Source organism: Molothrus aeneus, chromosome 1, assembly GCF_037042795.1.
Source record: "Molothrus aeneus isolate 106 chromosome 1, BPBGC_Maene_1.0, whole genome shotgun sequence".
In the NCBI taxonomy this organism is placed as follows: Eukaryota; Metazoa; Chordata; class Aves; order Passeriformes; family Icteridae; genus Molothrus; species Molothrus aeneus.
Genome location: NC_089646.1, coordinates 29,301,639 through 29,325,855, shown reverse-complemented (window position 1 = coordinate 29,325,855; position 24,217 = coordinate 29,301,639). Strand labels below are relative to the sequence as shown.

The following is a 24,217-nucleotide window of genomic DNA, read 5'->3' as shown; positions in this document are numbered from 1 at the left end:
AATTCAGAAAAAAAACCAGTATAATTCAACTATTTCACAATATGTCTGTCTAGCTAAAAGGATCAGGGAGAGAAATCATCATTAAAATTTGCTTTGGACATGCCTTGGATTTATTCGTCTCTGCTCATTCATGTCATATCATGACAGTAGGTAAGAACAGTATGTTACATAGCACTATTTCAGATAAAATTAATTGAAATCGTGAGCTGTGTACATATTCAGTATTTATATACAGATTTAAAAAAATATATCTCCAAATACATTCATAAATGTAACATAATATTTAGGGTTTAGTTCTGCACCCAGGGTAACTGCTGATTTCCTAAGTTGAGCCCTCATGTTCTCTTTTGACTGTTTTGGTTTTTTTTAATCAGATTGTAGTTTGTCTGGTTGTATATTATTCAAAATTAATAACTTCAAATTTTAATTTTCAGAATTAGAGTTCAAAAGGGATATTAAATTTATTTACATATATAAATACATACATATAATTATATAATTATATATATTCTCCAGTGAGATATAATATGGGTGGTGAAGGAAACCCACAGTCCTTTGGCAATCTTTCTATCCAGCCTGTGAGCAAATGACTCAAAGTCAAGAGAGTGTGCTCACCCATGGAAATCCAGTATAACTCCATTAACTTGGGTAAAGTGGATTTGTGCTTATGTAACTGAACATGGACTTAATCTCTAGATCATAACTGTCGTAAGTGCATGACATTAAATTAGTTAAAGTGCTACATTCCAGGGAAATTTTCTTCTGAAAATTATGAAGGAATACTATTTTAGTAAGAAAATTAGATATTTTTCTTGATGTCTTCTATATAAATTCTTGTTGTTTATTTATTAAGAAAATAATTATGTGATGTTAGCAAGATTACCTAGAATTTAAATTACTGTAATGAACAATAGCGGAAGGGATGTCTGTGACAACCCTGCTTCCTCTGTAAACACTGCTATGTTAAAGATTTAACCTTTGCCCATTTACCCATTGGGACCATATGTGCAAATGCTTAACAAAAACAATAATTCAAAAAAGACAAAAAGCCTGTGTGTACATATGGGTGTATATATGAGAACTTTGTCTGATGGCATGATTTTGAGGATGATACTTCAGAGAGCATAAAAGACTCGAAAGACCAAGATGTTTGGCCACCTTGGATTCCAAAGACCATCCTCAGGACCACACTGATATCATTTGGCAAATAATATGTGTGCATTTAAAATTCATATGCTTTGTGCAAAGGGAAATGAATCAAGGAATGCATGGTACTTTTGTGTGCCAGGTTTTTTGCACCAAGTATTTGATATTAACCAAAACATATGGTTAATGTAAATACTGTTTTGCCTCCTCCCGGAACTTTTCAGACATACACCAGTTTTCTTTCTGCAATGACTTATTGTGCATGATCACAATTCTTGCTAACTCTTACAGAACTGCTATTTTTTTGCACTGACAGTTTTGTCCAGAACCATGGATGGATCTGCCTTGAAGCTGAAACTCAGTGAAGTCATTAGTTAATCTCAGATTGATCTGATCTTGTTGAATGTGTACTATACTGTTCAATGGGTTTGACATCCAATTTTGTGGAGAGTGTGAGAAACTTATGGTGGATGGTGTGGGATTATGTGACTGTTCTGTTGCCAGCTCTGTTGTGTTTTAAGTTAAACATTTTAAGATAAATAAATCAGCACGTTAATCTATGACTGAAAATATATGAAATGAAAGAGAATAGAAAAACTTGCTTGACAATCAGTGGTGTGAGATGTACTCCTGATTTTGGAACGGAATGTATAGTGCTTCGTGTTGTTTGCATACACAGTGTTTCTGTTTCTCCACTGGAGGGGCCATGGAGGAGCAAATGTACCGTGTAGACTGAGAGATACTGTTGAGGCCCCATTTAGTGGGAAAAAAGATGTCAAAAAAAAAAAAGTATATTAATTTTTAAGAAGAAGACAGCAAGCTAAAGCAAGATAATACTATATAAATGAATGTAAAAGCGACAAAACAGTCAGAGTGCAGTTGTGAGAGATTTACACATGCTATTTGAAAAGCTGTAGTTTAATGCTTTGAGTACCATTCTCAACTTTAAGGGTAAGATTTAATGCAAGTATTAAATCCATAATAATTTGATCACTTTAGACGGTACATTTAGATAAAGTGTTGAACTATGCCTTGGTGTAAAAGCAGTGGAAACATCTACATACAAGTCTGGAAATGGAATAGGGAACACAGTTTTCAGTGCAGTCAGTCACTTGTCTACTGACGAGTCTGCCAGGTCTGGGATCTGTAAAAAATGGGTTGGCTCTTTTGATTTTTTTTTTAATTTTATCCATGCCTTTAACTGCTGCAGAGTCCTCCCAGGAGTTCCTGCCCACACGAACTTGCTGTCAGCAGCTGTCCTGCAGCCCCCCATGCCCTGCAGATCCTCTGCAGCCGCATCAGCAGGTGGCCCCAGAGACCCAGCATGGAAATTCAGCATTCCTGCTAAACCTCAGGAGTTTCAATGCACTCCTTTTCTGTCGTGGAAGTGGTTATAACCTTTTACTTCCAAATGGGAGGAAAAAGGAAGAGATGCCCACATGGGAGAGTGGGCAATGGACCTTTCAAAGGGGCAATGCCTTTGGAGTGGGGGCCAACAGCTGCAGTGTGGCAGCCCAGATGCAAACGTCTCTGCAACCCCCTCTGGGTGCTTTCCTAATCTCTGCTGCTGAATTCCCAAGTGAAAAAAGATCTGTCAGTGTGATAAAAGTTTCCTTGCAGTTTTGACCAGAAATTTCATTCTAGAGCCAAGAAAGCTTTTCCTATACAAACTTGTTAAAACTGGTACATTGCCATGAAATCTTTTGATTTGGTGAATTGGCATTTCCAGTAAAGAACTGTTTAATGATTTTTTTTTCCCCTTAGATTGCTCTTCTTGTTTCAGTGGAACCACAAATAGGAAAAGTCAAATCTTGGTATGGGAGAAGTTTTCATTTCTCCGTATGAGTTTGACTTCCGTAAATGATCTTTAAAATCCTTTCTGTGCAAAATAAAGCTTACACTGCAAGAAAATGTGAGGCAGTTAGTAAAGCATTCTCTTTTGACAGCTTCAAATTTAGCTATAGATTTATACAAAATTTCCTTCATCCCACCGCTTAGCAGGGAAATCCTAGTACTCTTCTGTAAAGTAAGTTAGGAAATAAATATGAAGATGATCTTTCTTTCCCCTTTGAGTCATCTGTAAATACCACCAAATTGCTTCTGATACTTTTAGGGAAAAAGCATATAATTTTTTTAACCTTGCTTTCAATCCTGTAACCACTTCCATGAACAATCTGAAAACCATCTGGTTTGGTTTTTTGGGCTTTTTTTAATCAATTTCCTCTCCATTCCTTTTTTTAAAAAATCCTGCTGTTATCATGCCATTAGACAGAAACTTAGTCCCCCTCTATTAACTTTTAATTCCTTTACTTCTTGGAAAGCAGCTTCCAAGACAGAAACAGAAACACCCCATAGGTAATTTGTGGGGCAGCTGTGATCCATGAAGCCTTTAAATGTAGATTTTGAAATCCCAGCTGTCGCAGCCCTGCCAGGTGATACTGCAATGGCTTCAGGGTTTTGTCCTACTGTTTCAGACATTGTCTGGTGTTGAAGCCAGCAGACAAAGCTGATATTGCAAGGTCCCAGTCCTCCATTGGTTTGTCACAGTGAGATGTGTCTGTGGTGACTTTCTTAAGAGCATCAGTCACATCACTGGGGTGGAAGTGCAGCTGTTTCACAGCCTCAGTGTGACTTCTAATCTATTGGGCAGCCCTGTTGGCTAAAACTGAGAGAATACTGGTTTTACATGCTATACCCAGACCTACACTAAAGGAATTCCTGGTCCAGGAGGCCTGTCATGGTAATTGGACTGCCTTCTTGGATGTCAAAAGATTTGATTTTTTGTGAAAAGGACAGTAGTAATTCGGAAATATATTTTTCTAGTTTTCCTGTGCTTCACAGGGAGCTCTTGTTGCCAAACAGATATTCCCTGAGTGCTAAAGAGATTTAAAGTTTTGAAGATACCTCTGCTACTGTTTAGTTTAGGAAAAATCTCTGTATCTTAGAGAAGTATTAACATTTCAATGTAGGTGATATAACACAATATCAGGTAAAAGGGAAAATAAAAAGATAAGATCTTTCAAGATCATCCTTTTTCTGAAGAAAAATTACTAACTTTTAACAGATGAAGGTCCTAGAAGTTTTATTCTGTTGCTCAGCCAGTTAAACAATTAATTGTGAATTTCCCAAGTAAGCAGTTTTCTGATACTTTTATCATGCTAGCATGTTTTTAGGAATGAGCACTATATTGGGACTTAATGGGAGATGCAATAAGAAAGTTAAGGTGAGAATTATAATTAACTTGGAAAGCCAAGCAAGCTGTCTTACCCTCATGGTGCTTATGTAGAGAGTTTGGATGGAAAACCTATAGTGTTATAAATTTGCACCTTGCTTAATCTGTGATAATTCTTCCCTATAGGGCAACCCTTAATGTCAAGGCTATGTTGCTGTCTGCTCCATATAGTACACAGCATAAACATCTAATACCAGAATATATGAATTCTTATGTTGTATTTTCTACTTGCTCAGTTTGGCTTGTGGGAAAGCTCTTTTGGATCAATTTGTGTCTCATTTGCTATAGCACATCAAGTAGTAACATAATAATCACTATCTATGTACACTATGTAATGTCTGCATTATGGATGTATTAGAAGAAGCAAATGTATTGTGCAGTGCTTTGAGCTCCTGATAGTACTTCATTATATCATCATGAGTTTAGAATTAGATATCTAATGTATGTTTTCTTTCTCATTTTTCAGATGTTCAACTTGCCCATGGCTCTTTTCATTCCCCCTTCGGTGTTTGCTGTTCATTTACAGTTTAATCTGCTTTACCAGTTTTGGATTCATACAGAGGTAAACCAGGTTTTTAAGCCATACCTAAACAGTTAGCCTGGAGCAGTGTCTTGGAAATGCACTAGCAGCTGATTTATTGTGTAAGAAAAATCTTTGTCTGACTTCTTTAAGGAGAAACATCTGTTCATTTTTATTCCTTTTTCTGAATATATATTGCTAAGTTTATAAGAAGCAATGAGGCCAGTTGGTCCCAATTAGATTTAGGAAAAAAAAAAGTAACTGTAAGGAATCAAAACTTTTTGCTATTTTAATACTGTATTTTCCCATCTTGCAGCTTATTAAACATTTTTGGCAGATACTGAAGCTGATTTCATTTCTAGGATAAATATTTTAGGGAAAAATACCCAAATGTTGGTGCTTCTTAAAGATCATTTAGAGTTGCAACTAAATTATGATGTTGTTTCTTTCTTAATGCAAGTAATTCTCAGATGAAAAATGCTCTGTGATTATCTGATATTTGTTTATGACTACACAACTTCATTTCTGTTTTGTGAATGCATAGCCATATCTATACATGGTTAATAACACACTGTAATTAGCAAGATGTTTCCCACACTTCTCCGGTAGTTCAATGGCCTTTGCCTTCTTCCTTACATTACAATAGAGGTATTTAAAAGTACTTTATGTTATAAGTCAGTAGCATATTTCTCAATAGCCCCAGGTGGGCTGTGGGCTAATTATTTCTATGACACTTACTCCTTTGTTTATTCTGCCCAGACAGATGCCTTTTCCTCTCTAATTTCATGATGCATAGGACAGTCCTTAGGGAATTTTATTTTCTTCATCTGATATTTTAGGTGTTTATGTTGTTTAAATTGCAGATTTTTTAAATTTTTTTTTCTGTGTGTTTCATTAAAAAAAGAATTTAAAGAATTAAAAGTGAGATAGTTATAGTGGACCAATAGCAAACTTTGATTATTGACATTTTGTTTCTGTTGGACGCATTTCTAAAAGCATTAACATATGTCTGATGATCTAAAACACCATGCGAATAGGAAAGGCTTAGATAAAATGTCACACACATCACCAGAAGTGGCATAAACTGAAGCAATGCACGTTAAGCTTTTTAAAATATTTTCAAAAAATTTTAGCAGTCTTTGAAACTATACCAAATGAATACTAGGCCTCATATGGTAGCAGTTTCTTTGGCCATGCTTTAGATTCTAAAAATTAGTTTTAGTGTGCTTTGCCACCAAAAAATTATAATATGCCTCATCTGTGTCTTTGGTGTTTGATGCCATCTCTTCCTTGGCTGAGAGATTTCTAACATTCTGCTGTGTAGCTGTAATTCAATGAATCTCAGCACTGGTGCCACAGTGCACGTCTAGAGTTTCTAAAGTGAATTTCAGAGGCTTATAAATTGCCTACATCCCTCTAAAGTGCTAAATCCTTTGTAGGGCTTAAAAGGAATTTCCATAGCATATGTGCAATGTGCCAAGTTTAGACACTAGTCTAAACAAGAATGAATTTCAGTCTCAATGAAAAGATAAGCACTCCTTACTATTAAATTATTATGCTGGTAGAAAAACAATGGATTTTTTGTATTAATCCAGTTGATCCACTCATAGAACTTTGCTTACAAGGTAAGTTATTCTTAATGTTGATATTGTTGATTTTATAGCACAGCTGAAATCGGTTGAAATATGTTGGAGTCATGCTCTAAGGTCAAAAATTATGTTGAAATAGAAATAGGGTTACACCATGTATTAGCAGATTTCCTGCTCTCAAGGGCAAGGCACTGACAGAAAAAAGTAAGGAAAGGAAGGGAAATGGTATCAACTATTCAGGCTTATGTTACCCTATATTTTTGGTGAAATTAATATGATGCTTCAACATTATATTGGGGTTTCTTTGCAATAGCTATCATAATTTAACTGTTTAAAACTATTGCTGCTCTTTTTTTTTTCTAATAGTCCTTTTCTGAATTTTAATGATCCTAATTTTCTTACACAGATTTTATTACTATGAAAATCCTTTCTTCAAGTCTCTGTTTCTGTCAGTTTACTAACATACAGAGTTTGTTCAGGGCTGTAGCCTGGGGTTCTATAGCAAACAGCATCCTGTCTCAGCAAGTGCTGCTAGCCCTTGCTCTGAGAGCAGATATTTATCATCACCCAGCAGCTCTGGGAGCCCATGGAGGGTGCTGTTACATGTCATTAGGAGTCATGGGGAGATACACCTCATTATTTCCCTTCTGCCAATGTAATCTTACAGTAATGTAATCGTTTGCTTGTAAAATGAAGAAGCAATTGATTTTTTTTCCCCCCAAATTTCTATTGCTTTTCATCAGTATCAATTTCCTGATACAGTTTTGGCCCACATTGACTAGTCACAGATGTTTGGAAATCGTCACTTCACGACTTTTGATTGCACGTCTTTCTCTCTAAGAAAAATAAAATCTAGTAAGATTGAGGGGGGAAAAAATCTCTCTTCCTTAATAGATGGTGGTTTGTTTGTTTTTTTTATACAGGACTGAAAAGGAAAGGACATGCAGAATTTTTTTCTTTTATAGGAGAAAAAAAGGTGTATATAATTAATAGGAAAGATTTTAAGTACATGAAAAAGCTTCTGAGGGAAGATGTTTTGTTTTGAGAGAAATATAAATTGCATTCAGTAGTTACAAAAGAATGATCATGCTCTTCTGAAACTTTCTGTGCCATGTTTCAGCCTAGAGCAAAAGCTTATAGCCAAATACAATCCCTGGTATTTTCCTATACTTAAATTTTACACATGTCCAGTGTTGCTTAAAAAAATATTAAGAGATGTTTCTTGTGTTATAACTTTGACCTGTCTCATTATTTGTTATGTCAGTTTTTGTCCAGCTTTACTACCAACAGATCAGACATGGTCTATTTTATTTTAACTCAAGTGACTCATATATTCTTGTGACTACAGTATCATAAAGATCAAAAGTACACATTTGTTCAACCTCATTTAGACTTCTGTATTTCCTACATGCTTGGTATACATTAGTTTTTCTAATTTCAAATAGAATAATACAGCATTTTAAGCTCTATAAATCTTATATAAAAATTATACTATTTTTCTGGTGCTGGATTCTTTTACTATTGTTTATTATTAGAATGGACTATTGATACAGGAAAGGCATGCCTGAAATTAATAAAGTTGTGTATGCTAGAGTGAAAATACAACTTTGAGTCATATGTCATATATTTGTGTTCAACTGTTTTTTTTTCCACTGCATCCTGGATCAATGGGCCAAGACCAGAGATATGAGATTCAAAGCCAAGTGCCAGCTCTTGCATTTTGATCACAACCACCCCATGCAGGGCTACAGGCAGGGAGAAGATTAGCTGGAAAGCAGCTAAGCATAGAAGAATACAGGGGTGCTGGTTGACAGCAGCTGAACATGAGCCAATGTGAGTGCCCAGGTGGCCAAGAAGGCCAATGGTATCCTGGCCTGGATCAGCAATAGTGTGGCCAGCAGGACCAGGACAGGGATTTCCACCCTATACTCTGCATTGGTGAGGCCACATCTTGAATCCTGTGTCCACTTCTGGGCCCCTCACCACAAGACATTGAGGTGCTGGAGCCTGTCCAGAGAAGGACAGTAGAGCTGGTGAAGGGTCTGGTGCGCAAGTCTTATGAGAGTGACTGAGGGATCTGGGGGTGTTTAGCCTGGAGAACAGGAGGCTCGGGGCGGCTTTATCCTCTCTACAGCTGCCTGAAAGGAAGCTGCAGCCACGTGGGAGCCGTTTTCTTCTCCAGGGCAACCAGTGGCAGAACCGGGGGAAATGGCCTCCAGCTGTGCTAGAGGAGGTTCAGGTTGAACATCATGAAAAATTTATTAGTTGAAAGTGTAGTTAAGCATTGGAATGGGCTTCTAGGGAGGTGATGGAGTTACGATCACTGGAAGTGCTCAAGAAGTGTCTGGACATGACACTTAGTGCAATTGTTAAGTGATGTGGTGGTGTTTAGTCAAGGGTAGGAGTTGATGGTCTAGTAGGTCTTTTCCTACCTTAATGATTCTATGAATATTGCACCATGTACATGACAATCTGAAATTATCACAAGATTTTGTCAAGGATTCAAAATAAATCTCTGAGTAGCACCAAAGCATTGAAATAAACTCCTAGTAAATAATTTAAATGAAAAATGAAGGAAAAAAAAGGCAACCCAAGAAGACCCCTGAGGAAAACATTTGACAGTGATGGGTTAACTATTGGACTTGATGATCTTAAAGCTCTTTTCCAATCTAAATGATTTTATGGTTCTGTGATCTCAATAAATTAAAAAAAAAAAAAAAAAGAATTTTTTTCTATCCAGTACTGTTCAGGTCAGTTGAATGGCTCAGATCTACTCTTAAATAGTCTGGGAGAAATGCTTCTGTGACCAGACAGACCATTCTCATCTAGATCATAAGGAAAGTAAAAAAAAAAAGAAAAATTTAGTCAAAGGGCACTAAAAAACTAATTTTTCAAAAGCCACTGAATGTTTCAGGACTGTTACTGACAGACAGAAATACTCCATTTCGGTTTATTTTTGCAGGTGATTCAGAAGGTCTATGGCTTATATTAAACTATATCCTTCCATTATACATTTATTACAACCAATAAGTTAGGTGTGTTTATAACCTATAGACACCTGTGAAAAACAGAAATTAGTTTCTGTTGGTTTAGCTGTAATTTTTATGAGATGTCAAACTGTATTTAGAAAGTATCAACTGATCCAGTCCCTGATGGTAGTAATTGCAGCAACAGATTATTCCTTGCCTATTTGATCTTTGACATGTATTGGTTTCTGTTTAATTTTCTAATTTAAGGAGAGAATATGATCTGCCCTTTAGCATACTCACAGAAGTCAGGTTTTTTAAGGCATCTCTTGTTTAAGTCTTTCTACCTCATCCAGCTCTGGGGGCAGAAAAAGGTGAGCCACAACTATTAACCAGAAGGAACATGGGTGAAAACAGGTGAGGAATGGGAATAATTTTAGCAACCCCTCATGCAGACTGGAAAGAGAGGCATAAAATTGCTACAGATATAGGGAAAAATACAATTGGTGTTATCAGAACACACCCATTAGTAAAACTGAAACTTGCTGAGGAAGTGTATGGTATTTGTCAAAAGGTTATTTTTCACTTATGCACGCACATTGTGTACTGGTCTAAGTTTTTGTCTAAGTCTTGTTTTACCTTTGGCTTCCGCTCAGTTTTCTTTAAGGGAAAGCTTTGGAAGAGAGAAATTGGGAATTCTTCCTGCTTTCATGCCCTGCACAGCCCATCTGGGCTCCCTGAGTTCAGGTGAGCTCTTGTGGCGCAGTCCTTAAATTGTTGCATCAATCAGATCATACCTAGGAAGATGGCCAGATTCAGAAAAAAAACCAGCCTGTTTTGTTTTGACTTTATTTTCCAATGAGGAAATTAAACAAACAGAGGAACCAGGTAAAATAAAGGAAAATAGGCAAAAAGCATACATAAAAAAAATACATAATTTCTTCTAAGTAGCAGTACACCTGTGATTACCATCATATCATTAGCAAAAGCTCTTCTTGACACTCGAGAGGACTTACTTGTCTTTTCAAGCAGAAGCTGAGACAAAAGTCTATTGGATTGTGAAAGAATTGGATGAAAGAATCATAATCAGGACTGTGATAAATAAGTGACAATATGAAACAATAGACAAAATATTCAGTTATTACTGTCCAGGTCCTAACAATTGAGATTGGTCTATTTCTTTGCAAACTTTTTTTTTCAATTTTCTTGGACCTGTTTTCTCTGCATTGTGTGCTGTAGTCTCATTTAAATAAGCAAGAAGGGATTTCAGGAGTAAAAAAAATAAAAATGTTACAAAGTCTATTTCATCTATTTCAAGTACTTGAAGTAGTTTTTAATCCATTTCTCAAAACAGAAATGTAAATTTTATCAAGAAATAAGACTTTGAATTTAAAAATCATTTTAACAAAACTTATTTGACTATTACAAAACTTATTTGACTGTTACATGTTTTAGTGTTTGTATTGGAAAGAGAATAGTTTTATTCTTGTGGTTGATTTGTGGAGTTGAAGGAAGGTTTTGGTAAAGAGCAAAAGTATTGAATAGTTTGCCAATAAAAAAGGAGATGCTTTGTTGGGAGGGAAACTATCTCTGGCTCTGGTTTACAAAGTTATATATTTATTCTTTATAATTCATATACTTATTGTTTATACAGTAATATATTTACAAAGTATGTCTGTTTATTCATTACTAGTTTACTGGACCATGAATATTTCCTATAAGGTCAGTAAGATATGAGTCAAATTTAACTCATGAAAGTGTTTGTAAAATTATGGCAAACAGGTGGTATTGAATGGATCACATTGGAAATAGAGTACGGTGGACTGATCTGATCTTCTGGCCAGGATAAGAAATATCCTTTTGCTTTTGTTTTGCTGCTAGTGTTTTGGTTTGTGTTTGTTGGGGGTTTTTTTGTTGATTTTTTCTTAATCTAAAAAGTATCATCTGTAAAAGTTAAAATCAGTAATAATCCAATGTATTAAGTAGAATTGTGAAACTGCAGTATCTCTTGAATTCGATTCTAGAAGGTCACTTTGAATTCAAAAACCATATGCCAAGAAAACCTTTATTTTTTCATTCTAGTATATTGCTTCATTTAATGAAATAATGAATTTCTTTCCTTTAATTTGGGCATGTTAGCCAAAAATAGACACAACTCTGTCTGATGTTCCCTTTCATTTAAATTAGAAACACACACATCTGTCCCTGTCAGGTTACAAGGAATCAGAAACTTACCATTCAGAAGACTTTTGCTAAAAGTGATCAAAGGGATGAAGGTAATTAGAGGTGATTACAGCCATTCTCCTAGTCTGATGATCAAGATCGTGTCAGTGAATATTCAATGACATGATGATTTAACTGGAATTCCTAGGAACAGGTGATATCATCCACAGCCTATTGCATATTGTCTTACTGTAACAAAGATCCAAGAAATTATTTTAAAAACAATAGGAAAAGAACTGTTTGTTGATTTGCATAAAGAACCAAACTCTGGTTCACAAAAGAAAGTTCTTGCCCCATTCCTGATAGCTGATGCTTTTATCACTCATAAATTCATCATTTGTTTACTGCAAACTCTCAAATCACATGCTTACTCTGGAGTGAAAGAAGACAAATTCAAAAAACACCAGGAAGATAAACATACTTTCTTTAATGCAGACAGTGACTTTGTAGGTCCAGCTAGGCTATATATGCAATACAGACATCAAAACTTAAGCATGATTCCAAGAAACAAAGAGATCTCACTGCTTCAATCCAGCCTGTCTGCCAAAAGGGCTTATTAGATTTTCTGACCAACCTGTAGGATCAAAGTCTTGTCGTCATTGCACTTGCCAGAACACAGAAAAGGGCAAAGCTGACAACACTATCATTAAACACAAATACTTGCAATAACTGTAAAATAAGTTCCAGTTTTCCATGTTTCACTTGCCCCATGAGGGGAGAAAGTATTGTCTTTCTAGATATATAAGGCATGTAACTCTGCTTTTTGTTTTAAATAAAAAGAATAACAAAAGAGAGAGAAAATAAAACATTCATAAGAGAGCACACTGTTCCTGTCCTGCTAAGTGTACGTTGTGCTTGAACACAGTATAATGAGGAAAAACATAGCAGGATGAAGTTTGGAGTTCCTTCCTTGGCACTAAAAAGCTCAGTGATTCAGAATGCCAATGCTCCACTTTAGTAGTGTCAGGAAGAGCCTCCTATTTTAACTCTGTGCGAACTCCTATTTTAATAATGCTGTGCACTGGATAGCTCTGAATACAATATGCAGCACAGGAGCCATGATCTTTTTCACTCAAAGTGGCTGTTGCATGATAATTAGGGTTATGTTGGTGGTTTGCATTTGATGGGCAGCAATCCAGACAGAAGAATCCTCCCTGGTGAAGCTGAGTTGCTAGTGAGGCCAGAAATAAAAGGTTTATGGGACAAGAACATAATCAGTAACTGCAATTTGGATCCTAGTAGTTAAGTCCTAGAGTTTGAGTGTTGGCTTCTGTTCCTTTCACCAAAGACTTCTTGCAGGCAACAGCTGTTAAATGTTCACTTCAGCAACAGTGAGCTTGACTATTGCTAATCTGCCTGCAAAAAACCTAAAATTAAAGATTGTACTTAAAGAATTTTATTTAGGTCACTTCTGTCTATTAGGTCTCTGGAGAATTATCAAAATAAAAGTGAAGTGAGCTTAGAGATGTAACACAGTTCAATACATTTTGCATCCTGGAAAAATAATCTAAACAATTCATTTACCAAATAAATTTAATGTAATAATGAAAGGGTATCACATTAATAATGTTAAAGATTCTGTTCTTTGTTAAAAAAACCCTCTTTTTCCATCTTAACATATTACACATAATGCTCTTGAGTTTTTCTCATGGCTTGTACTCATTGAGAATCTATTTAGTTATAGCTTCAAAGCCAACAGAAAATTTGAAAGACCATTCTTTGTTAAAATCACAAAGTATAGACCGCTGACTATTTTTTATCTGTTTAGAAAGGAAGATGAAGAGCCTCACTTGGCTATATTTTAGTTTATTTCAGGGCTGGCATACTGATTTATGACTTTTGGGTTTTTTTCCTACAATTACCAGAATGTATTTGTCAGGCTGCTGAAAAATACTAAAATTGTATAGCAATTTTTCTCCTGGAGTTTGTTTAAAATGCTTAACTTGATGTATGACTGAATGTGTGACTTGCTCCATGCTCTGCTATTTGTAATGCTGCAATTAAACCAATCAGTTACTGTAAGTTTTTTCATTTTTAGCAGAAAAAAATGATTGAAATTTCCTGTATGTGCTCACCTTTCCCACAAAGCTTAATTGGACCGATGAAGAAAACAAAAAGGTTGCATCCAATTGTTGAAACAGTTAATTTAATATCCATGTAAGATGCCAATTTGATTCAAACCTTACCTCCCGGTTGAGGTGTAAAACAATGGAAAGTGACAACAGCCTGCCTTCAAGACAATTTATTATAGACACATTTCTTAAGTCTGTGTGTTTGTTATATAAATATGCCTTAAACCAGACCGTCCATTAAAACTAGGCTTTCACCTCCCATTCCTACAATCCAGATTTATCAGAAATTCACCCTCTGTGAAACTCTTTATGATCCCAACATGCCTGATTCTCTCACTTGTTTTATTTCTAAACTATAAATATTGTTTTTTCACTCCTCAGTGTGGAAATTCAGCTATATCTATTTTACATGCTTACTGGAGTAGAAAACTGCCTAATCAGATAGGAAAACAGTTGGCGGTGTATAAATCAGAGTTTGCCAAGGATTTCAAAGTGTGAAACTGGCAGACGAGCACATATCCCAGGAGTTCTGCCTTTCCTCAGCTTCCCTGTAGAGATTTTACATGGCAAATCTGGTCACCAGAGCCATCTGTATAAATACATGGGTGTGTTGTCCTGAATTAACACAGCAGCTCTACTGGGGAATGTAATTAAGGTCATATTTTAAAATTTCCCCACCAGGCTGTCTGAAATATAGATTTATGTACCAGGAATAAGAATCTTACCTTGATTTTGATGAGGAAATTATTTGTAGTATGTGTTTTACTACCAACTAGTCTAACAGAAAGCCCAAAGTTAAGTTCAGAGTGCTCCGTAGTGATGCTCCAGGGATGAATTTACCCTCTTCTGTCCTGCAGATCAGTAACACCATGATATTGAAAGTAATGCTGTGCTACAAACAGCTTTCCTTATGCTCAAAGGAAAAAAAAAAAATTATATGCGAATAGTTTTACTGTAAGGTTGCCTGCTTTACTCAGTTGACATTCCTTCCTAACATTGACGTTGAAACAGAGCTAAGATTCATGTGGTAGTGGTGACAGGAGGAGTTGTTACACAAGATGTAAAGTTTCCCTTGGATTTCATGTCACGATTTTTTCTCATTACTTAAACAAGAACTACATTGAAGTGGTGCAGGTACCAGGCAATAAAGATTTCCCTTGGTGCTGACAAACTCTGAGACTGCAGATGGAGGTGCTTACATGCCACAAGAGATATTCCATAATGTTCTTTCCCTTTAGGAAAGGGATTGCTGTCACAATGGAAACATCTTTATATAAGAACAGCTATTGTAGGAAAAAAATCCATTTAGTTTCTATCATCTATATTTGAAGATTTCAATTCCAGGATATTTTATTCAGTAATGAATGAAAAGTATTTCTAAGCATGCCTATTTATTACAATACTTTTGGAGTTGCTTCAATTGTTGTCAGTAATTCTGCTTTACTGTTTAGTGATACCCAAGTATAGCAGAGGAAATACATCGGTTTTTAAAGAAAAGAAATAAGAATACATGTTTTGTGGGAACAACTTTTATAACATACATATATGACATGCCTACATATTTGATTTGCAGGTAGTTTATTGAGTCCATTTCTAAAGATTTTGACAAGTGAAAAATTATTTTTGTGGCAATGGGATGTTAAAAAATGAAGGAAACAGGAAAAGAGTTTTGTTGGAATGTTGCAGTTCATCTATGGGTCACTGGCATGGGAGTTTAGGTGCACATGATGTGTTAATTGAGAAAGGAAAAATTGCAGACAGGAGTTGATTTAGAGCAGTAGGTGTCTGTATCAGGGAAACAAACACAAATGTAAACCCCCAGTGTCATAATGGTCAAAATACAGATAAGGTTATCATTGGACAACGGTTGGAGTATTTCAACTTTTAGGGTATTGGTAGCTATTATGCTGCATTCCCCAAATCACTTTAGTTGATGATACATAGAATAAGAATATTTTATATCCACAAGCAGATCTTTTTTTCTTTTGAGTAATATGAAATAAGTTTTGAAGTACTGATGGCAGGGTTATGGAAAAATGACATTTCAGCTATTATTTTTTTACTTTTTAGAGTACTTTCCAATAAAAAAGTCAGATACAAAAATTAGAGTAGCAGATTTTTAAAAATGAAAATACCAATTATGAGCATAAAAACTAAGCTGATCTTCTTATCACATTTGTTTGGTGTTCTTTAAAAAGTTTATTTTTTTTTCTGATATGTGATCATGAAAGCTCTTACTCTAAGAAACAGATTTGAATACAGTGATATTGCAGGCTGAAATTTTTTTTCTCTCTGAATGGCTGAAACTTAGTGATCTGTGTGCTTTGGTGACTGGTTGTGCTTGCAGTGGAAGCCAGGTTGTTTCTACAAAGAATGCTTATGAGCTCCTTTAAACTTGCCATTCTCCAAGGAAAATGTCTGGACATAATAAATACACAGAAATGAGGATAGACTGACAGATGAAAGGTAGATGGGTAAGCAGGATACCTGCCACTGCCTTTCTTCTCTCTGGATCATTCTTTTGAACTAGGGCTGTTGCTACACCACATTAAATGTTGTTGCTATGAGTCAGTTCTTACAAAATTAATTTCTTTCAATATGACTGCAGTAAGTTCCTGTCAGCTTGACATGACCATGTCAGAATCATGTCTGGTAAAAATTGTCTTGCTATCCTATCCAATTTACTTAGGTGAAAAATCTGCTTCTAGGAGTTTTGCCCTAGGTAAGATGGCAGAATAAAGAAAAATTCAACAAATTTAAACAAAAGAGCTATGTTGTTTGACATGTAAGTGCTGCAAGAGCTTTCAAAATTGACCTTTTCAGTGGTGATATATTTCTGTATGGTGGAAAGATATATGCTTATATTTATAGCATTTATGCATTTATAATTTTTTGGCACCAAAGTTTTTCCTCTGACAACAGTTTTTTATGGTTTTTTAGAAATGAGCTAAATATCTACAAGTAAACTTACTGATGGCAAAGGAAGTTTCTAGAAATAGCACCCTGCACTATTTTGACTATCTGGTGAAAAAATATTTTTGATGTGTTTTAGACAAAGCATTGATTTATGGATTGCTAATGTCAACATACTAGATTTTTGCTTCATCAGGTAGAGAGTTTTGCACCCCCTCTGAGCTTTAAAGTCATGTGGTTATGATTGTTGTCTCAGATGATATTTTCCTCAGAATGGGGCTAAAATGTCTTTGCAATGGAGGTGACCTTGAGTGAATAATTTATCAAAATAGGCTTGGGTATCAATCACTAATTATGACATAGAGAAGATATTTCAGTAGATTTTTAAATTTCATCACTCAAAGAAAGACTGTTTTAAGGGCTGAGAGCGGTTTCATTATCCAAAGAAAATACTTTCACTATTATTAGTCAGAAAAATTTATTTAAAGTTCCGCATATAAATTTATATAAAGTTATACCCTGAGGTCCTTAGAGAGGCCCAAGGCAAAAAGTTCTGCTTTAGCATAAGGATGTACTATGTAGACTTTCAAAAGGATGAATTTTAGTTTTAAAATTTTAATTCAGCTGGCTGGATATTGAGACCTGAAGGCATTCATTCTGAGGACATTTTGTTATAATCCACCTGTAGGATAAAGGTGAAGACTACTAATCCTTACTGATTCCCTGCTCTCCTAGTGCACACTTGGTTTATTTTTACAAAACTGTTAAAATATTGAGCTAAAATTATATTAAAACCAACTGGATCAAAGTTAGTTGTGGTCTATTAGATAAATCAGTGCTCTCTCAGGTGCTGGGCTGCAGTTCAATTCAAAACATTTGTCTCAGATTAAATTAATTTAATGGTCACATCTCACATATCTTAAAACAGTGGGATGTTCTGCTTGAGAAAGGCAGAAAATGGAACTAGCAGGAATGATGGATCGTTTCTTACCTTTAGGTGGTCTTTTCAGACTTGAACTTATTTTGAGGGAGAACTGATCCTGCTTATGTTGTCCTTGGCTTCTCAGTTAAATGAAACAAAACAAACTTATCTCAGGACTCTGTTTTTCCAGTCAAGTGTGAGCAGGATTTTAAGAAAGATGGTCCAAATATTACAGTTCTATGTATGTGAAGAATTTTCATATTTCTATACTCCATTAATTACAGAAATTCTCTACTTAAGCAATTAAGTAGATGTTATTTTTTCAGTTATTGAGGAGAAAAAATGAAACAATGTTACTTTTTCCTTTTATTATCTTTACCTGATTCATAACAATTTAAATGCATCCTAAGTCTGCTTTTTGAATCTAAATCTACTTGCACTTGCTGAACTGTAAATGAAGGAGACATGGAAGTGCTGTATTTAAGGGCTTTGTTCTGTAAACCTTAAAGGAATGAAAATCTTTTTTTGATTAATGGACCTGCTCTCATGAGTAATGACTGTCCCTCTAAATTTGGTTGTTTGGTTTTTTTTGCCATTATTATCTTAGGTCTATTATTATATAACAGATCACCCCTTTTGGCAGTATGAGTATTAAATTCACTAATTAAATTCTCTAAAAGGAAAAGAATTATAGATTCTTGGATTTGTTTCTTAAGGTCTAAGCATTTTTATTTAGCTGCTTTAATGCCCCCTGCTCCCTTTTAATTGCAAAACATTATGGCCATAATCAGACATGGTGAATAGATACCATTTCAGAATATATTGTGAATAGATGTCCTTTTTGGTCATCCAGTGATTGCATCAATTTTTGACAGATGGATTTGTCCTTGGGATTAAAGAATAGTTGCTGTGTTCAAAGAAAATGTTGTTTGTTTGTCCACACACTTCTGTTGAGCTAACCAAAGCACCAAATTTGAAGTCAGTGCTGGCTTTCCTCTAATTCCATAGTAGCTGAGAGTACCTAATTTAGCAGATAGCCTGCCCACACAAACTTAATTCTTCAGCATTTTCTGACAAAGCTTGAAACACTAGAGGTGGCTTTTGGCAATGGATACTTTCTATAATTTTTGGGTTGGTACTAAAATGATCAAGGCTATCTTTCTGTACTGTCAAGTCATCTCCTTAGATTGTAGCTCCATGATGAATTTATGCTGATCTACTGTCTCTTCATGCCTCCAGCTCATGACAATGACCATATATTGGACCAAAATCAGTAACTGATCTAGTTAAACTGACTTAGAAAAACAAAACAAAAGCAGCTTTGGTTTGCATCAGTTCCCCAGTCAGGTTTGTTGTGTCAATGTGTTTGTGCCAGGGTACAAGAAGTTTACTGAGAAGAAACCAGCAGTCAAATGTACTGAAGGGTGAAGGAGTATTTGTTTCTGGGTCAGTGGCACCTATTTGCAGACATAAAGTGTTTGCAAAACTGCTATCATAGAGTTGCACCAAATCCCAAGCATGTCACTGGATAGGGATAAGAAAAATGAGTGAAACAATTTGTACGGAATCACAGAATCATCAAGGTTGTAAGTGACCTTCAACACCAGAGAGTCCAACCATCAACCCACCATCACCAGAATGACCTCTAAGCCATATCCCCCAGGTGACACATCCAGATGCCTCTGGAACTTTTCCAGAGATACTGTCTCCACCACCTCCCTGAGCAATTTATTCCAATGCCTAAACACTCTTCCAGTGATTTTTTTTTTTCTAATATCCAATGTGAACCCCCTCTGGCACAATTCAAAGCCATTTCCTCTTGTGCTTTCATTTGGGACACGGCAGAAGAAACTGACCCACACCTCACTACAACCTCCTATCAGGGAGGTAGAGAGCAGTGAAGTCCTTCCAAGCCTCCTTTTCTCCAGGCAAAACAATCCCAGTTCCCTCAGTCGCTCCTCACATGACATGTTTTCTAGACCCTTCAGTAGCTCCCTTGCCCTTCTCTGGACATGCTCCAGCACCTCAATTCCTTTCTGGAAGTGAGAGGCCCAAAACTGAACACAGTACTCAAGGTGCAGCCTCACCAGTGCTTAGTACACTGGGGCAATCACTTCCCTGTGATTCCATCTTGGTATCAGTTCATGATTGCCAATTTTCTCAAAGATTCTCATGGAATAAGAGATCACTTTTAGATCTAAAGAAATTAGCTTCTGGATCAAAAGAAATTTAATTTATAACTTGTATTTTAATGTTTTTTAATTAAAATATTTGTAATTGTAATACAGTGATATGGTTCAGAAAAAGATATTGCACTTCTGTCTTTCTATGCAGTTCTCCAGAAGATAAACATCCTCTCTTTAGCTTTTCGTTCTTTTCATTTCCCTAATTCTTCTTGGTCTTATACACTATTTTCAAGTTCATTAAAACATTATATTTTTTAAGCTTATCACCAAACTTGGGCCTCTGGAATGGATACTTAATACTCCCAGTCATCACAGAGTTCATCATGGTAAGATAAAAGTGAAACCTCTTATTCCTTTTTTTCCTCAGGGTCACTATTTGTATTGTAATAGTAATCTAGTAAAATTGTACTATAAAATCAGTTCTACAAAAAGATTTTAATTTTGACCTCTACTTCAGAAGTGGCCCCTGTTCAATTAGAAATTCCAAAGTTTAAAAAAAAATATAATCAGAACTTAATTTAAACATTTTTTTGTTTAAGATTTATTATTGAGGAGAAATTAAGTCTGGATACCATGAAATAGTTAGAAGACTTTGAGAAAAAAAATTCAATGTTTTTAAGTATGAAGAGTGATAGAAAAATGCTTCATCCTTTCCTGGCTACTGAATCATCAACAGATGCTCTTTTGCACTCAAATTCAAGCACTGTATATGTGAAAAATATGGCTAGGTTTTAGAAGAACTTTTAAATATTTTAGTGGAATTTGATTTCACCTGTTTGAATTGTTTGTAAATCTCACTTCCCAAAAGTGCATAATGGTTGACTTTTATCAGTATTCAGCGGCCCTCAAGACTTTACTGCATGTGTAAATTGTACTAATAACTCCACTGCATACTGACAAATGTCATGAATGTATCTGAGACACAGAAGTGGATTTCACAGATGTCCTTTGCTCATTCAGTGTTCAGAGATAGTAAGTTAAAAAAAAAATGAGGGAATGGAAGAACAGTTTGAAACAGACTCAAATGGAGTTGCATGTGCAGAGGATGTTACTAATGTTTATTGTATCCTCACAATCACTGTATCCACAGTGGCGGTGCTGTAAGTGTCTAGTCCTTAAAATTTGCATAACTACTGGTAATCCTCAGGGAGACACTCTGCTCTTATTTGCTCAGCTGTAAATCTGAACTAATGCTCTCATCCTGATTGGAGTCAAGCTAAATCATTATGGAGCTGATCAGGGGCTGTACAGTTGCTCCAGACTATCTCCACAAACTTAGGGATGTGTAACCAATGCTTCTTCACTCATAACTTTGAGAGGACTGCTTATAAACAAATATATTCCCTAGAAAACATAGAAGGATTTTTTCAGTTTTCCTCACACTGAAATTAATAGTGCAGGATCAGACATATGATAGACAGATATTAATGAGATAACTACACATATATGTATTTAGTATATATTTTCTTAGGTGTAAACTGATGGAATCATTTTTGTTTGGTTTTAAGTTTGTCTTTTATAAATATATTTTGACCTGGTTTCATCTCCAAATTTCAGAGAAATTTTGGACATGATGCATTTGATTTGTATGTTTGAATCTGAACAGAAAGCGAGCAATAAGGCTATTAAGGAAAAAAGAAATCTATATAGAAGCACGAGGAGTGGTGGGTTAGCTGTCTTTTTTAAAGTTATTTTTAGATTATAATGTGATGCAAATGATGATTTTTTCCTTCATAATTCAGTTCCTAGTATTCTGATTTATCCTATTACTTGTCTTATAATTGATTTTTATTATAGGTAGAAATCCTTACTGCATTGACAAAAATTATGGTGGCACACTCATTATCTGGGACAGGATATTTGGTAAGTAAAAGAAGGTGTTCTCCATCATGTTGAATCAGTGTGGAAAAAATATGTATACTTTTGAATTTGATTGTTTGTCATTCTTTTGTTTTCTTCTTCCATCAGGAACATTTGAGGCCGAAGATGCAAAAGTTGTATATGGCTTAACACATCCAGTAAATTCATTTGACCCCATCATGCTCCAGGTGCTATAGTTTTTATCACTGATTCTGATATCTTCAACATTCAGTCATATTCAAAAGAAACTCCTCTCTTAGGCACAGTTGAGGCTATCCTTCCATTGCTGACCAGTCGATTACATTATCTACAATTTCTTCAGTACTTCATTATGAGACAGCCATTTCTATTCACTGCATTGAGTGTATGCAGAGCTTTTAGTAATAATGAAAATATGTAACAGTAAAATTAACAAATAATTAGAACAGTGATATATATATAAGGTGTTGGACTGAATGAGGTGTTTTGCAGTGCAATAATAAATAGTGAAGCACAGACAAAAGCATATAATAAAAAAAAGAAAACTAATTAGTGTGGTGCTTCTTAGATTTATTAGTTCAGGTTTCACTTAAGCTAGGTAAAAATTCTCTGCAAAACCATGAGAAGCAGTGGAGTTCATATTTGCTTTTCATGATTGTTCATCCAAGGAAGAATCTCAAAGAAAGAGAAATTTTACTGTCAGGGCTGTCAGGGCTGGAAAGTGGGAGGATGTGCAATTATATCCATTTCAGTCAGATACTAAGTAATTTCATTACTGAGAATATGTCATTTCAAGGTCCCAGTAACCAAATCATACTGCATAAATATAGCTATACAATATGCCACTAAATACTCAGATGTGATTACAGGAGACCCAGATGGAAAAACAGATTTTCCTCTGAGCAGAAGTCATTGTAATCCTCACCAAATTAACCAAGGGCTTCATTGCTTTTGCCTATTTCAGCCAGGTTTTCTGAACTGTCTTCATCTATTTCTAATTTATTCTCTTTACAGAGTTTGAAAAATCATTTATTTGAAAAATAAAAATTAATAAAATACAATGTTTTATTAATCTTTATTTTGTGAACAATGAAAAATTGCTTACCTTTTTTTTCAGTTACGTCCCTTGGCTCATATTTGGAACACGTTTTGGGCCACACCTGGATTCTGCAATAAGCTTTCTGTCATATTCAAAGGGCCAGGCTGGGGACCAGGCAAACCTAGACTTGGCCTTCCTGAGGAAATCCCAGTGGTAAATAGAACATGCACAGGCTTTCAGTTGTGTGTAATTTACTTGGGCCTCTTAATGCTACTGGATCGATGTTAAAAACTCTACACATGCTATTTTAAATTAGCAAATTAGCAGTCATAAAGCATGGGGGAAGATGAATTGGGAAAAGAAACTGAAGGAAATGAATGTTTTAACTGTGGGGCTTTTTTTCTTTTTATTTGATGGAAAAAGTGTGTTTTTTAAGTTATTTTTTCATTATTCATTTCCTGAAGAGATTTTCAAAATTTTTTCTATGGAGTACAGTAATTTCTCCTTTTTTTTCAGCTGTAGGCATGCAAAAACACACAAAGTTAAACTGTCTCAAACTAGATAGTACATAAGCTTGACAATAGATTATCTTTCTTCAATTAGCTCTCACCCCTTTTGTGTTTTAAGTATAAAGAATATTAAGGAGCAACAGGCCAGAGCAGGTCACTCTTGAAAGCAAGTAACTGTTTTGCTTTATACAGATCACTGGAAAAGAAGTTCCCTTCAACCCACATGTACCAGCTTATCTTAATTGCTATGCACTTGTACATTTTGCTGTAATAGTGGACTTGTACATCGAACTTCTTGCTTCTATGACTGTAAGTAATTCCTTCCCTTGAGAAATAATATCTCCTGCTGACAGCAATGACACACAACATGTTTAAATATTAAAGGATTGGGCAGAAGCTCTACAGCCAACTCATATCTTACTTGAACTACTAAAATAATAACTAGTTTCTGTAAAAGAATTCACCTAAATGGCTAAATATATAATTCATGCTATTAAATGTACATTTGATATTGTTTAGTAACCATATCCGTTATTTACTTAATAGAAATATTTAGCCTAGAAGAAGTATGTGTCTGCTTCAGTTTTTAGTACCTCATAAGGCTTGAAACTATCCAGTTTTAAGATGTTAAGATTGGTCATACCATTTGATGGCCAGGCTTTAGAGGGAAGATTGCAATGGCCTTGCAGTGCTTGCAAGGTTGGTGTCAGCATGAGTTCAGAGTTGGAGGAGCACAAAGTCAGAGCAAATTTTTCTTCCAATCTCCAACATACAAGAACATTGATAGAAGCACAGCCAGGAGAGCCATGTATTTATCACCACAGACTTGCCTGGTGGCATCTCTATGGTGACTGGTTCCTCTATGGATAGCTGGCAGCCTGTGAAGGTGAACCACAAAGCCATGTCCACCTCAAAGAAATGAGACATTAACTACTTACAGGGTTTCACATCCTTCCAAGCTCCCTTTTTTCTTTCTGTCTTTCTCCCTCAATTGCTAAAGCTAAAATTTCAGAGTTATGAAGCAGGATTTAATGGATATAATATTCCTACAAATAAGTCAA

General features: G+C 35.5%; 1 protein-coding gene across 1 annotated transcript in view; it reads left to right on the top strand.

The window, feature by feature from the left end:
• AGMO (alkylglycerol monooxygenase) overlaps nt 1-24,217 on the top strand; it is a 187,130-nt gene that overhangs the window by 77,036 nt on the left and 85,877 nt on the right. The window contains exons 5-10 of the mRNA XM_066565154.1: nt 4,845-4,940; nt 20,029-20,095; nt 21,567-21,632; nt 21,738-21,817; nt 22,726-22,860; nt 23,349-23,465. Coding sequence (XP_066421251.1) covers nt 4,845-4,940; nt 20,029-20,095; nt 21,567-21,632; nt 21,738-21,817; nt 22,726-22,860; nt 23,349-23,465 — 561 coding nt within the window. The remainder of the gene's footprint in view (nt 1-4,844; nt 4,941-20,028; nt 20,096-21,566; nt 21,633-21,737; nt 21,818-22,725; nt 22,861-23,348; nt 23,466-24,217) is intronic.